The sequence below is a fragment of the Rhinichthys klamathensis genome, unplaced genomic scaffold (assembly GCF_029890125.1).
Source record: "Rhinichthys klamathensis goyatoka isolate OS25496 unplaced genomic scaffold, OSU_Roscu_1.1 h1tg000184l_1, whole genome shotgun sequence".
Lineage (NCBI taxonomy): Eukaryota > Metazoa > Chordata > Actinopteri > Cypriniformes > Leuciscidae > Rhinichthys > Rhinichthys klamathensis.
Genome location: NW_026606712.1, coordinates 1,462,146 through 1,479,034, shown reverse-complemented (window position 1 = coordinate 1,479,034; position 16,889 = coordinate 1,462,146). Strand labels below are relative to the sequence as shown.

Here is a 16,889-nt window from a genome sequence, read left to right as displayed (position 1 = left end):
TCTTGAGCTAAACGTTGTTCAAACACAAATGACACATATTTACAATCACAGTAACCTAGACAACGAGCTACAACCCAAATCTCCTCAAAACGAGCTTTATAATATAAATTTGTCTTTAACCAGCCGATTGTGAGACAAATCCGAATAAGGGACCATCTGCAAAGTGTAAATTCCAAAACCCTTCTGCACATTTTATATGATTAAACATATTCAATAGCTTCACTGTGACACACTGTAGGCTACTGTCACCAAATGCAGTTCACACATCACTGCTCTCCTGCTGGTTATACTACAATACTTAGTTTGATAAAAATGCATAATTTTTTATGATTATTTATTATAAAATAAAATCAATAACTTCACCCTTTTTAGAAAAGATATATAATAACTACACTGTTATCTACAGTGTAATGCCATCAAATTCAGTGAGCAAATATAATGCAAAAGCTATAACTATTATGTTAGCTGCGTACATTACCAATATAATTTGTGTAAAAATAGGCCTACTTATTTTTTATGTGCAATTAGGCTACTTCCCAAACTAAGTGTTGTATAACCAATATTAGAGCAGTGATGTGTGAACTAAATTTGGTGTGTTACAGTGAAGTTATTGAATATTTTTTATAATATAAAATGTGCAAAAGCAGTGTAGTATGACCAGTGGGTCACCATTGATGTGTAAACTGAATTGGGTGGTTTGTAACATTGAAGTTAATGACTATTTTTATATTTTTGACTGAGTTGATGCTGTGGTCGTTTTTTGGGTTATATTGCACTTTGCAGATGGTCCCTTCGGACTTGTCTCACAGTCGCCTGCACAGAGATCAATTTAGCCTATATTATAAAGCTCGTTTTGAGGAGAATTGGGTTATAGCTCGTTGTCTAGGTTACTGTGATTGTAAATATGTGTCGTTTGTGTTTGAACAACGTTTAGCTCAAGAATATTGATCCGGGAAGTTAAAATAGCCTATGTGAATTGCCAACTTCACGTTGTGTATTGTTGTGCGATGTGTATTGTCTTTTATGATATTGTAATCATTGTTTTAACAATGTACGAGGCACTGTGAGCTGACATCGCATTTGTCTCTCGTGCTTTCACTGCGTGATGTGTGCAGTGTAACGTTAACTGTTATGTCCCCAAGTTAGTTTTTGTCTTATATTTATATCATATTATGTTCTTATATTAGAATATCACATCAGAAAGAGTGCCGTTTTCCCGTGCACGATTCCAATTGTGATATTTATGTTATACAACAGTTAAATTAACAATAGGTTAACATTGAGTTACTTTTTAGACACAATATTGTCAATATTGTTTGTTTTCCCTTTATTTCGCCGACTATAATTTCAAAATGAAACCGTAGCAGAGTCTCAATGCAACCGACAGCGATTATTTCTTGACTGAAATCCGCGTTTTGAACGAATCACTTGCTTCTTTCCCGAATGAATCAGCCGTTTGAACGAATCGGTTGAATGAATGACTCCCTCAACTCACTTATTAAGACAGTGATTTGCCGCTGAGGTTTCATATTTAAAGTACCGTTTAAATAAAATGTTCAAATTAGAAATCATTTCATATTTAAATATTGAATATTGATTTAAAAATATATATCTCATAGCTTTATTTATGCAGTTGTAAATGGAGTGTAAATAAATTAATGCCACTTCTGATGCCGCCTCTGTCACCTCTGCACTGCAAAGATAGATTTTGATTGAATGATTTAATTTGACTGTAACAGTGGTACTGTATGATTATTATATAATTAAGTATTATTGTATAATTACTGTATAATTTAATTTGAATGATAGTATTTGACATTAAAGGTGATGCATAACTCTAAATAAGTTTAGAAAAAATGTCCATATATAGGTGAAAATGCCCCTGAAAAAAATCAATTTAAGGTGGCAAATATTGCCCCTTAATTAAAATATTAATTTCTGTCACTGCTGTGAACTGACCACTGCATAGAATATGAAAAATATGAATATCTTCGTGAGTCAGCTGTCAACAACAGACCTAAACCAGCCATGGCACCAGCACAAAAACACAATCAGTAAAATATCATCTAATTATTATCAACAAAACGTTGAAAATATCAAGATATATTTTTGTCAATACTGCACAGCCCTAATGTACGGTATTAATTTTGATTTCTTCAGGTCTTAAAAAGGTCTTAAAAAGCCTTAAATTTGACTTTCAAAAGCGTGCAGGAACCCTGCTTTACGCCCGTTTCACACATACTCCGTTTGCAGTGCGTATGCGGTGCGTATTTTTTTCCGTACCCATGTTAACAGGTTAGAGCTTTCACACTGCACGCGGATGCAGTCCGTCGATCCGTTCCAGTTGCGGTGCGTATACAGCAGTGCAGAGATCGTTTCCGCACAGAGTCTATTTTTGCTGTGCTGCAAACGCTGAATTAAAGTGACAGCGCACGGTTCGTGGTCAAAATGAACAAAGACTGACCTGAATATGTAGTAATTTCACCATAAATGCATTTAATTCAATAAAATGTAGTAATCTCACCATAAATGTATTTAATTAAATAAAATGTAACCATAAATGCATTTAATTAAATACTACTTTGTTCAAAGTCATCTTTTTACTTTAGGACCGGGGTAAAGCAAAAAAAGCTACAATTTACTTCAACAAGGCCACATAATGAACGACACTCGTCTCATTCGTTAAGGTGGAAAAACAAGTTAATTGTGACATGCAAGATTTATTGTATACAGATTTAAATTATGCAAAAGAAAAGGTATGAGTCTGCTGTTTTTGTCAATTTTAGGTTTTAATTTAAAATGTTTGCGATTTTAATATAAGTACATGGTTAAATATGTTACCACTTGCTTGAGCAACTTAATATATAATCTAGGCCTATATAAAAGTAATGCATTGAATAATACGTTGTTTAAATTGTGTTTTAAACGTGAATAGGCCTACAAAGAGAATTGCACTGGAGGCAAAAACTTTTGCTGCTGATAACTTGATTTGATTGATGATTTTTTAAATACAAATAGTGAGTAAATGTGTTTGTGGTACAGCCGCGGATCAGTTGCGCACTGCAAACGCACGCAGCATATGTGAAAGCACTATAGCGCGTGCTGCTCCTGTACCGCATACGCACCGCAACACGCACCGCATACGCACTGCACACGGAGTATGTGTGAAACGGGCGTTAGGGGCTCCGGATAAACATGACTTTGTGTTCTGGTGATAAATGAGTGAATACTCCTTTGATTGGAGCTTTCAGTTTTGAGAAAACTCTTGCCATTTATATTTGCAAAATTCATCTGAATGCACAGATTTAAAAACAAAAAACAAACAAAAAAAATTTATAGGGCTGTCAAAGTTAATGTACTAACTTTTATTAATATTTATTGAATATGTTTATTGCAGTAATTTTGGAAAACACTTCTCTGGAATGATATTTATTGTGGAAAAGAAAATCTTGAAAATCTTACTCCTCTGTCATTGCTCTGTTAGTGAGTAGTAAAAAAATACATTTAATAATTTACTTTGAGTTTAGTACAATGACAATATAAAAGCCAATTATTTAATATTGCAAACAAAAAAATAAAATAAATAGGGCTGTCAAAATTAACGCGTTAACACATCTGTGATGTCTGTAATTAATGTTAAATCACTCACTTCTCTTGACTGAATAACTTTGTACCTTTAATAAGGATTCATCTATTTTTAAATTATCATTTAAAAAGGGGGTCATCATATTTAGGGGTAATTGGTGTTGTTGCCACAGACTGTTATAGCAGTGCTCTCTGCATTCAGGTGGGCAGTGTTGGTGATGAGGAAGAGTGGAAGGCGTTGTACGAGAAAGAGAACGACCCTGAAGCTCAGTTGCTGGAGGTGCCCAATCTCACACCGTTCACACACTACAGGTCAGTGTTGTTCCTGTACGAACACACATTAGATGCATTAAGACAGCAAATGCCATGTAAACAGCATTTTCATTTGCTTTAACCTGAATAAATACACATTTTAAGCGAGCCTAATCAAATTAAGACATCTAGATTACTCCAATTACAGTTGCATTACTGAAGACAAGTATACACCTTAATCAGATTATGATTATTCTTTCTTTGCCTGCATGAGTAAATCGAATCGTACACAGTTCAAGTCAGCACACTATGGCAATGTTTTCCATTCTGTATTTATGCCTGTGATCTTGTTATTTTCTGCTTCTTTCCCTGAGGATGCCGTTAATTTATTCCTTTCTTCTTTCCTGTTCTTTCTGATCTTGACATCTTTGTAATATTTGTCTTATGCTGAAAAAGACAATTGAACTGAGATTTGCTACAGAATTGTTGAGACATAGTATGTGCGTGGAATCTAGTTACACACAGAAAACAGTTATTTTATGCATGGACTTCTGAATTCACTACACACCGCAAGTTCTGTGAGTGACAGTCGCATTTGAATGATCATTCTGTGAGTGTACAGAATATATCACAGCGAAAAATCACTCCAAACCTTGCAATGGTTCACATAGTGATAACCATATTTACAATATTGCATCTTGTGGATTCAAACAAACATGCAGGCCAACTGTTTAACCTGTTTTGTGTTGTTATTGCTGAAAGAAGAAATAGCAACCAATGACTTAATATTTATCAACTGTTCTTAGTAAACTGTAGAGCTAAAATAGTCTCTTTTCACATTCACCAAAAAAGTTGAAATATTTGCAAACAACATTATCCTAATTCACATTTACAAAATATGATATGCAAAATTCATAAAAAAAAAGATTCACAAATGCAAAGCACAATTCCTAAATATACAAGTATGTTTGCAATGTACAAATTGATTGTTGATTCTGCATTTGCAAATGGTCATGTGTGAGAATCGTTATGAATTTGTGTGGGCCAATCTTAAGAACGGACATTATCTTTAGCCAATCAGACGTGAGTTTTCAATCCAGCCATTCATAGTAGTGTAAAAATATTCTTATATATATATATATATAAAAGGCCTGTTACCTTAACACCTAAATTACAATTAATTCTTAAACAAACGTTAAAAAGTCACAGCACTTATGGTGTTAAAAACGTGCTTACATAGACCAACTATGTAAAAAAAAATAGGAGCTATTCAGTTTTTGTGTAATACGATTATTTCATTCCAATAATATAAAGCTAGTAAGCTACTGCTGTTATCTAAACAGGTTTAATGTCTGACTTCAACCATTTGTTTCAGACAGCTTGAATCATCTCTGAGCTTCATGATGAACTGCTTGCCTCAGTGTTTTTCTCTACCCCGCAATTTATGTCAGATCTTATGGATGTTGCCGCAGCCTCTCCATTTGTTCTGCCTGCTGATAAACTTTGATTTCATGGTAATTGGTGCAATTATAAAGTGAATTGCAGCGAGCACAGGGTTCTTTGCCATCTATTTTCCCACTGGGAAGTCTTACCAGTGTTGAATTAATTTTTAACAATGTGACTGATTAACTTGATGGTTACAGGTTCCGAATGCAGCAGGTGAATATCGTGGGCCAGAGTCCGGTGAGCGTGCCGTCCCGTGTAATTCAAACCCTGCAGGCTCCTCCGGACATGGCGCCCAGCAGCGTGACTGTACGCACGGCCAGTGAGACCAGCTTGTGGCTACGCTGGGTGGTAAGTGGCATTGTGGTTAAAGATCTGGGCCTGTAACTAAAAGATTGTAGATTTAAAAGTGAACGTTTTTGAAAATGACACCTTTATCTACAAATACGCAAATTTGTGAAATCAGGGACGTATGTGTATTACTTGTTCAATAGGTGCGTTGTGTTTCTTTACAAAGTGACATTGCCAACTACTGGCCTGGCACGAATAATACAGCGATTTTATTCGTTTTCGCGGATCCGTGTGTACGGGGATCATTTTGACAACATTGCCATCTGTACCCGGAAAAAGTTTCCATTTTTAGTACATTGTTGTCATGTAAACGTACCCTAATACGTATTATTCAGCAGTTTCATATCTGCACTGAGAAATATAAAGCAAGCCAAGTGCATTATATTCAATTGACTTCATTCAATAATTCAGGGCCTTGATTCATTTTTTTTTCTTTCGCAGAGGTTGGAATGGCAAAAAAACAGGTTCAAGGAAGCTATTATATTGTAACTTTCAGTCCTAGTGTTCTGACAGGCTGTCATTATCTTGTATCACACATGAATTCAGGCTAGGATGTTGAAAGCAGGGTGTTTTTAGACATCTATCGATTTTCACCTGCTATAAAGACTGCTGACATGTGAGAGCTAGTGGCTAAATTGAGTTTCTCAAATTGAAGCTCTTTACCTGTCAAATTAAAAGCACATGAGAGCTGATGTTTTGCCAGTTTGTGACATCTCACTTACCTTTTGGCACCCACTCAAAATCGTTCAGTTGATTTTTTGGGGGGCACGTAAATGATGAAGCATTATTAAATATGCGTATTAAATATAAATATGAGATTTATAGGAACATGTATATTTAATTGGGTTAGGCTGAGCTCAGTGTGCTTGCATTAGCAATGTTCAGGACTCTGCTGAGACTGCGTGGTATACAGGCCACACTGTTTATTTTTACACAGTTAAGTATAAAGTTTTTTCAATTTAGTCTATATCATCATATTCTTTATTTTTAGCCCATTTCACCCTAACTGAAAAGGCACATCATTTTAGTCAAGGAAAATAATATTTTAACTGAAGATACTGCTCCAAATGACAAAAATAAAAAAAGGTATCTCAAATGGTAAAAGACCAAAATGTTCAAACATTTTGAAACATACACTACCATTCAAAAGTTTAGGGGTATGTAAGATTTCTCATCTTCTTTACTGATCGTGAAATCAAAACACCCTTTGTCAAGGAACATCCCCGTCAGTAATTCTGTTGACTGATTCTGAGAGTCTGATGTTTCCCCGGCAGCCACTGCCAGAGACTGAGTACAACGGAAACCCGGAGAGCGTGGGCTACAGGGTCAGAGTGTTGCGAGCGGACCTGCGGGGTGAGGCCAGCACACGATTGGTGAACGACAGGCTGGAGAGGGAGATCACCCTGGAGGGCCTGGAGGAGTGGACCGAGTACCAGCTGCAGATCCAGGCCTTTAATTCCATAGGCTCCGGACCCTGGAGTGAGACCGTGAAGGGTCGTACGCGGGAGTCAGGTGAGGACATCCAGTTTGGGCACTGATGTGACTGATACCCATGGGATACAGAGACACATTTGCCACTGTGATGCAGAGAGCATCTTGAAATTTCCATTATTCTCAGGATAATCATATTCTCAAATGTAAACAGGTGGTTGGCAAATTGAATTGTATTTCCTTTATGTGATCACATAACAGCCCCTCACAACACACTCAATCTGTCTGGCTCGAGAGTTGCTCTGAATGCATGCCGACACTGCAGATAAAAAGCAAGGTGATTGGCTTGCCTGGTGTCGCTATTATCTTTTCCGTTGCTTTCTGCAAGATGCACGCAAGAGAGATTTATGGCCCCAAATGGCTGCAGCGGAAACCACTAAAATCTGATATGTAAAGGTGAAGTGTGTAATTTCTGTGTTATTGATGATATCAAACTCAATTGCAAATAAGTTTGTATTTTATGAAGACTATGAGAATTATACTTACACATGATATTTCACGTAGTGATATTGCGTAAAGCTTTTAGGTTGCACGTCACACGTAGGCTCACTATTGGCCGACGCTGGTCATGTGTGTGATGCGTGACGTACAACCTAGAAGCTTTGCGTAGTTTCACTACGTGAAATATCACGGCCGTACAGAGAAGGAAATGAATAGTTGAATATAGTCGTTATTTTTGTTTGTTTTTTGCGCACAAAAGGTATTCTCGGTGCTTGATAAACTTAAGATTGAGCCACTGTAGTCACTCGGACTATTTTAACGATGTCTTTCATAACTTTTGGGCCGGTCAGTTTCGATCCCTTAAGAAGCCTATGGAGGAGTGATCCAGCTCTCAGATTTAATAAAAAATATATTAATTTGTGTTACGAAGATGAACGAAAGTCTTACGGGGTTGGAACAACATGAGGGTGAGTAATTACTGACATAATTTTCATTTTTGGGTGAACTAACCCTTTAAGCCGTTCATGACCTCACGGTGATAAAGGAAAAAGTTAACGGGTTTTCTTGGCCACACACGTTGTCGGCTTATTAAGCATTATCAGGTTAAGAACGTGTATGTAAACGCACTCAGTGTCAGTGCTGTTATGCCCAACCTAGTTGTGCCACTCAAACATATTGCAATTCAATTTGGTGCCACTAGTGGTTCAGAAATTGCACACTTCAACATTTGGATGACCGTAAGCAAAAATGAAGTTTGTGTACAGAGGGAGTCATTATGTAATTGTGTGGCTACATGTAGGGATGTTCTGGGCTGACCGTGCTGCCTGATATAAGGCCTGGTGCTAAAGGTTTGTCAGTCTTGTAGTGGTCTGTTCACGCTCACACTCTTTGTTTGCTGCTCACACGTTAATGCTGTTTGCTTTCTTTCCTTCCCATGACATTGGACAGGTGACTAATCCACGTGAGTTTACTCAGTACTCGTGGGCCGTGTGTTAAGGCACTGTGTGATAAGGGAGTGTGATTTGTCTTTGTCTGTGTGTAGTGCCATCTGGGGCTCCGGAAAATGTGACGGCGGAGGCCATGAGCTCCAGTCGCATCCTGGTAACCTGGGGCCCTGTTCCTGAGCAAGAGCAGAACGGCAACATCCTTGGATACAAGGTGGTTACTTGTGAGAATAGCTCTCTGTTGTTGTTTTGTTTTTGTTTTTACATTCTTTGTGATTTCACACAAATAAAAATGACCTCCGACTGATGTCAAGTAGTGCGCTGAGGTACTCTGAAACAATGTCTGCTGAAAGAGCCCTTGGCTCAGTATAATTATAGCGTCTCAGAAGTGAATAAAGGTTTTTTCTTATGTATGATTGACCTCTTAAACCATGTTCTATATGATGAAATGACATGCAAGATTTGATGTTTTGGTTCTTGAGAAGAGGATGCATTGTTTTTATTCGTCATTGAAAGCCGGCATTTCTTATAATAACTGCTCATTTCAGCCCTACTACTTAATCCTAAAATTAAACCCTCGAAATGTGTGTATATATATATATATATATATATATACTGTATGTATGTATGTATAAAATGTAAGAATATATGAAAATAAGTCAATCTATTTAAGAAAACAAGACAAAAAAAAACTAAAGAAAAATGTTTAAAAAAAGATAGATAGATAGATAGATAGATAGATAGATAGATAGATAGATAGATAGATATGCTTGATATAACCCCTTTAACTTTATATGCATTGTATGTCATATAATCATTATATGCGTTTCTCTTTTAAGCCCTATAAAGCATGTTCCAGTACCATTTTCATTTAATTTTAAGTAATCAACTGGATCATTCATGCATTCATGGAAAGTCTGACCCTTACAGAAAGATAAATATTTTCAGTTAGATGAGTTAATGTGTACCCATATGTTCAGAGAAGCTTCTATGGTTTAAAGTCAACCGAAAACAAAAGAAGCTGAACAATAGACCCAGAGGAACCAACTCCACGCCATTCTGCCTTACTAACAGCTATCCCTGTGTATTTCCATTTAATGTGATCTTAAATTAAAGGCAGTCACAATAACAAAATCACACAACAAGTGGTGTGAGCTGTGATGAAGAATATACTTATTCTTCTAGGTTCTATACAAAGAGAAAGACTCGGATTTGGAGGCACAGGTGAACGTGGTTAAAGGGAATCTGACACAGTCTGTCTTGCTGAGGAACCTGCGTAAATACGTCCAGTACGAAATCCAAGTTTTGGCTTTTACCCGAATCGGAGATGGGCAACTCAGCAGCACCGCAGTCCTGGAGAGAACCAAGGATGATGGTGGGCAAATCTTTCTGTTTCATGAATGAGATTCAATTTAATGACCACATAGGGCTTTTAAAGTAATACTTCTCCAAAAAATTCTGCCATTATTTACTCATTTTCATTTCATTCCAAACTCATTGTTTTTTTGTTTTTTTTCTGTGGAACACAAAGTATTTGTAATGCAGCTCATACATGGTAGTATTAATTAAGATGTTTTTTTGTGTGTTTGTAATTTGTGTAGCTAAAACTTAACTTTTGTCGTTTAAAAATAAATCCATTTTAAGATTATTTTAAATATCCCCATTCTCGTTCAGTGCAAAGTCATATGGGTTTGAAACGGCATGAGATGAATAATGACCGAATTTTCATTTTTGGATGAACTTCCCCTTTAATGCTGTAACTCTGTTTTATGTGCACCCTCCTTGACCAAGCAGTGTAAGTTTATGAGCTGTCATGAATAATGGGCATTTGCTCTGCGCACGAGAAGTGCACAGATTGATATGGCCTTGGATTTTATTGAATAAAAAGATAAAATGCCATTTAGTCTTAAGCTCTTTCAGACACTTTTTTTGAAGGTCTTCTGTAGTTTTTGATGCTTCATTTGTTTTTGGTGTACAAAGTACCTTTGCATTGACTTCACACACAGTCGTTTACCTCTTTCCACCGCTATACATGCCTTTAAATGTCCTCTAGAACGTTTTTTTTTTTAAGATTAGAAAACTAAAACATTTTAGAGTACGACACCACAAAAACTCTGTCTGTAAGGATGGCCTCCAAATGTTTACTTTATGGACTTGAACTTAAATAGACTTTGAAGGGTTGGCTGAATTTGAGGAATGAAAGCTTTCAGAAGAGAGGTATTATAGTTTGCTATCTATTATAACAGTGATTCACTCCGGTCAGGATTACAGACAGATAACAGATGGAGCTAATGCACTCTTATATGATTGCTATACAGCCAAAAGGGCCATAAGGGACAGACTAGAGCAGAAATGTGTATTTGGGACACGGCACAAATAAGGCTCCCCTCAAGGTTGTTCCGGGGAAACAATTAATATGCGCAGTGTACCAAGAGATTTGTCAGATAAAGCAACACAGTGTGCACAAGTGAAGTGCGGAATTGGAATTTATCTCTTGTCATTAAAGCTGATTTATTTTATTCAAGGATGTTACACATGAAAACTTAATTTTAAATATAAACCATCTGCCATCAGTTCTTTACTGATTAGTTGTGTTATTTATGTATCTCAATGGAAAAGGAAGCATAATATATGTTACTTAACCAGACTGTAACCACACATTCAAGACTAAGACTAAGGGGAATCAAATGTAATGGTCTACGAATTATCCAGCCTATAACTAATGTGACTATTGTGAGGGACAACTATATTTTGATCTAACTTCCACCGGTTGTTTTCTTACAAAAAAAAAAAAAAATTGAATCTGTTAAATATTGAATCAAACATAAAAACTATTTGAAACCACATTTGCCCAATCAAAAGTCTGGTCACGGTTGCTTAAAATGTTTTATTAAACTCTCCTTCCTGTGTGTCCTCTGTTTAATGTCCAGCAAAACTCAATAATATTTAATTGTGAAACATTTAACAACTGCTTTGAGCAGTGGCGGCCCCTGGCATACACATTATAGGCAGTGGCCTGACCATAGAAGTAGAATAGGTGATCTGCCCATGAAAAGTCTCTAGAAGCCAAAAATGCCTATACCATTTGTAAGGTTTTGTTTATTGTTTTGGGTTGGGTTGGGTTTGTTTGTTTTATATGGTATTAATGTTTTTATTTATTTATTTATCAATAGCGAGGTAAAAAGGCCCCTTCCTGCAATTATGTAAACTAAATTACAAAATGTATTCATTATGTTAGAACGTAAATCAATAATAGTAATTAAATAAATGATGCATATATAAACATAATAAACTTAAATGTAAATATAAATATAAACACTTATTTATGTGTTTTAATGTAAATATTATAAATCTTAATTTGTAAACCAGCTACAACAAAATGTCCCCCTCAATGTGATCGTTACAGCCCTGTAACTAAGCCACGTTTGTCACATTGTGCAGTTTTGAGCAGTTTAACTTGCGTCGCAAACCAAAAATGTTATTACTAGAGTGGACGTCATGGGGATAGCGATAGAAGCCTTTTCCCCTGCTTGTGAGAGCCATTTAAAGAAGCCCACTATGTGATATACAGGGGTCAGTCTTAATCCAGCTGGATACAGAGTCACGTTAATGGAGTCTGCACGCCTGCGGTCAGCTCTGTGCTGCTCTCTGAATAAGAGATAACAGGTCTCTTTTAAACGTGGCTGTAAATGGAGCTCCCCCTCGACATACGCGGAGAGCTCGGGCCATTTCACCGCCGCACTTTTATGATGGAAGCGCGGGGCCCGGGCAGCATGTTCCCCCGTCTGTGATCACTCGACCTTGGCAGCAATTATCTGTGTTTGCCTTTTAAATTCCCCTCCAGAACAGACCTCATTAAGGACTAATGGTACAGTACCATTTTAGCCAGGCCTGAATGGCGTACGCAGCGGTTTGGAGATGCTACAGGCCGTCCATCCTGTTTTGGGGTGGATTTGAGTGATTGTCCTGGCTTTTGTTAGCCTAAATCTAAACATCCTGTAATTGGATTTAATCAGAGACGTATCAGCAAAACAGGCAGCAAATTGGAAGGTTATTTTTTGTACTGCGATTAGATTAGCTTGCCTTACAGTCTTTAATGTTCGCATGTCTCTGAAAAGATTGGCATGAAAGTGTTTATTAGTGACCCGCTAAAAGAAGTAATTAATAAACGGATTTTCTAATTGTAGATGCAGAGTAAATGCACTCAAGTCACAAGTCGTGCATCATAAGTGGCTACCCCTCATGTGCGTGTAATCTCCATATAAGCCTCGTGGCACACGAAGGGCTGATAGCAGGATGATGAATGCTAGCAATACATTGGCAAGAGAAAGAGGTATCTTGGGAAAAGCACTCTCTACTGTAAGAGCTTCTTCTTGTGGACATGTGTCCCTATGGACCCACACACTATGACTGCAAAAAGCAATACAAATCAAATCGCTGTCAGATGTGTTAGATTTATAAGTTCCTTAATGTCCAGGAAATGAAACATAGAATCCGCCTAACCGACCGCATCGACTGGGGGAATCCAGAGAGAAATAAAGAAGCGGTCGAGAGATGGCACAAACGTTGATTGTGTTTGTTCCACATTTGTACTGCATGGCTATTCTCGTACAATACAGCAACAGTGTGTTTGCAATGCTGCTTTCTGAGTGCGTGTGTGTGTGTACCTCAGGCCCACCAACGTTATTGGATTCCCTCCATGTTATCTGTCGCTCTACAGGTGTCCTGTTAGTGGATGTATAGGCCTGTCACAGATGCCTTGGAGAGAGAGGAAAGTGTGTATGTTTAGAGGTGAGATGCACCAGCAGGGGAAGGAAACGTCCCCCTTAATCAAGGTCCTCTAAAGCGGAGCCCTCTTTTAGCACCGGTGGCGCACTGTGTCCTTCAGAGTCGGGCGCAACAGTCATTACATCCTCCAGTCATCATTGATCTCCTCCTGTAGGCAGCAGATCGCCCATCAGCAATTAGCTTCAGTCTAAACGTACAATGGTAGAGCCTTGGCCGTCTAGCGTAACATGTGACTCAGCAATGGCCAGCTTCAGAAGGGGTATGTTGAGTAGGTGTGCCATGTGGCAGCACTCACGGAGCAGCATGGCTCTAAATACTCTTGTCAAGGGCAAGATGACAAAGTCTAAGGGGAGAGCGACCAGATTTTGCCGCTCGCTGGCCGACAACTAATCATTAGTAGTGTTTGCTAAGGAAGATTTGGGAAGATTGGAATTAACCCCACACACCAAGTAGTTCTTGGCAGCTAATTTAAATTATACCTCATATCACGTGGCTTGTAGATTAAATTTTAGACCAAAACACTGCAAAGCAACATGCTTACAGACACTCAGAGCACCCTGGTGACCACTCACAGGACCCTAGCAACCAACCTAAAACACCCTTGCAACCACATATTGTGCTGACAACCACCCAGAACATCTTAACAACTAGATAGCAACACGTTGGCAACCATCCATATCTTCAAAGCATTGTGCTAACAACCACTCAGAACACTTTAGCAACGTCTTGACAACATTCTAGCAACCACCTTTAATACAACAGCAACCACACTGCAAATCCCTGGCAAGCAACTACAGTATTCTAGCAACTAGATAGCAGCATGCTAAAAACACTCAAACTTCTTAGCAGCCGCATAGCAACGCCTTGACAACCCCCACAACATTCTAGCAACTAACTACCCTGAATATAATAGCTACCACATTGCAAATCCCTGGCAAGCACCTACTGTATCATAAAGCAGCATGCTAGAAAACATTCAGAACTTCTTAGCAGCCACATAGCAACACCTTGACAACCACCTACAACCCTTGTAACTACTCGGAATACTAAAGCAACATTCTAACAAACACTCAGAACTTCTCAGAACTCAGCAGCCCCATAGCAACTCCCTGGTAACCACCAAAAACACCTTAGTAACTACTCAGAATACTGTAGCTACATGCTAGCAACCACTCAGAACTTCTTAGTAGCCACATAGAAACATCATGGCAACCTCCTAAAACACCATAGTAACCACAAAAAAATCCACAGCAACATGCTAACAACCACTCAGAACTCTAATTATTTTTCAGACTTCCCATTATTTGTCTTTATAGCAAAGCGGATCAGAGAAAAGTATTTCTGTGCACAGATGGATGGAACACAAGCATTCACTCTTACAGACGGACTTTGTTAACCACTGAAGAGATTTAATCCTGAATATGTTCATTAAACTGCCACAGTTTGAGTGCTGTCATAACTGTCTCTTTCTTCTCATCTCATGTGTATTTGTCTTTTTATGAATGTTACTTTTCTTTTGTCCTTTTCAAAGCAGTTTTTTTCTTATAATGACCTTATCCTGACGTAAATACCATTTCAGAGGCTGTCTCAGAGGGCCGCTGCTGCTTTGAAAGCTAAATAACCTCTATTAAAGCTCTTTGATTTGGGATTGTGGTTCGGCTAGAATTCAACAGAAAGGTTTCGATTTTGAATAAGGTTTATGGGTGTTTTAATTACTGTAAGAGTCATGTGATGATGTAGTAGTCTCATCTTTGCACCCTCATTTCCCCTTTCAACAGTTCCTGGGCCACCCATGAGACTTGTATTCCCGGAGGTGCGTCTGACAGAGGTGAGGGTGGTCTGGCAGCCCCCTGCAGACCCCAACGGCATTATAATGGGTAAGATAAAAACAATAGGTAATTGCCTTTTCTTAGACACCAATGAAATTCAATGAAAAACAGATTTTTCCAAAATATTCTTATCATATTATTACACTACTGTTCAAAACACTACCCCCAAAAATGAGCATGGTTTTCACAAAAAATATTAAGCAGCACAACTGTTTTCAACATTGATAATAATAAGAAATGTTTGTTGAGTAGCAAATAATCATATTGGAATAATTTCTGAAGGATCAAATGACAGGCTGGAGTAATGATGCTGAAAATTCAGCTTTGCCATCACAGGAATAAATTACATTTAAACACATATTAAAATAGAAAACAGTTATTTTAAACTCTAATAATTTTTCATAATAGTACTGTATTTTTGATCAAATAAATATAATACTTATAATAATACTACAAGAGATTACCAACCCCGTTTGTCAAATGAACAGTAATTTTAAGTTTAGATTTACATTTCACCAAATTACAAATTTGCGTTTTTAACATGGCTTCCATAATTACCTAAATTTCTCTGAGTGACTAATCCAAGACAATTCACTTAGGAAGTGAAATGTCTGATTGATTCAGACTGATGAATTATTTGTATATATTTTGACTGATTGACCAGTCAGTTTGACTAATTCTATTGAATGGTTCATTGTGCTGTTTATTTTTTCTATTTAGTAAGGGAAAGAAAAATGTGGTGATTTATTGTGAATAAATTTTTCTCAATATATTTTCATTCTTCTTGTGAGAATGGTCTCGGCTGACCCATGTAGCCTGGATTCAAGTGCAAAGCTGCTTTCATGTACTTCACCTCACATTAGCAGTCTCCTCAGTACTTGATCTGGCCTACATGAGAGCGTGAAATGCTTTGGGCTGGCAGTATCTAGCTCAGAGCAGAGCCTGTTTCTTCCCTCCGCTCTGTGAATGAAGCCATGTCACCGTGCACCTGAGACTAATTCCTCATACGGGAAGAGGGAGCCGGAGAGGAGAAAATCCCTGCGTTTTAATGAGATTAGTCTGACTAACACCTCAAGTGAATGAAGCTCGGAATAGCCGCCTGCCAAATCATGCTGCCTGTGCAAATCACACCGGAGAAGAATACACGCAATCTCAGCGATGCAAAGATGAGATCCAAACACGCAGTTTGACTTGGGTTGATAGAATCCTATTCATGAAGCATTCATTTTGAATAAAAATGAGGCCAATTGAAGCTATTTTATGATGGTTGGGTAAAATTGGGACTTTGTTATGGTGTGTATACTGTAGAAAAATGAGATTGAAAGCGTATGCACGGTTCATTTTAGTCTGGAATGTGGCACAACATGACTGTTTAACCAGCAGTCTTGTAAATCCCTCTTGGAAAATAGAGCTTAAGTTGCTATAGCTGTGTATTGGAACATAGTAGCTTGTTTCTAGCTGTTCTAAACCTCTCATTAGCTGGTTATCAGCTGTTGTCCCCCAAAGCACATAAACAGTGTCTTTGGAATCCTATCAAAACATAGCTCTGTTTGTTGAAAAATATCAATCATCATATCCGGCCAACAAAAGATCATTATTTGTTCAATTTCCTTTGGTGATGTTAATGGCACAAAAATTGCACAATTTAGCGGGTCATAGTGTTAACATAGTAAAGTTAACATAGGAGCTGTTAAAAAAAAAAAAAATAGAACAAACCATTTTAAATGTACAAAAATGACTTTTATAATGTCCAAAATAAATGAGC

The 16,889-nt window shown here is 37.7% G+C and overlaps 1 protein-coding gene across 3 annotated transcripts in view; it reads left to right on the top strand.

Annotated features, from left to right (window-relative positions):
• Positions 1–16,889, top strand: part of sdk1a (sidekick cell adhesion molecule 1a) — a 363,622-nt gene that overhangs the window by 308,172 nt on the left and 38,561 nt on the right. For all 3 annotated transcript variants that reach the window (XM_056261644.1, XM_056261643.1, XM_056261642.1), the window contains 6 exons: positions 3,788–3,897; positions 5,481–5,631; positions 6,906–7,143; positions 8,606–8,721; positions 9,693–9,882; positions 15,074–15,172. In XM_056261644.1, the coding sequence (XP_056117619.1) occupies positions 3,788–3,897; positions 5,481–5,631; positions 6,906–7,143; positions 8,606–8,721; positions 9,693–9,882; positions 15,074–15,172 (904 nt within the window). The remainder of the gene's footprint in view (positions 1–3,787; positions 3,898–5,480; positions 5,632–6,905; positions 7,144–8,605; positions 8,722–9,692; positions 9,883–15,073; positions 15,173–16,889) is intronic.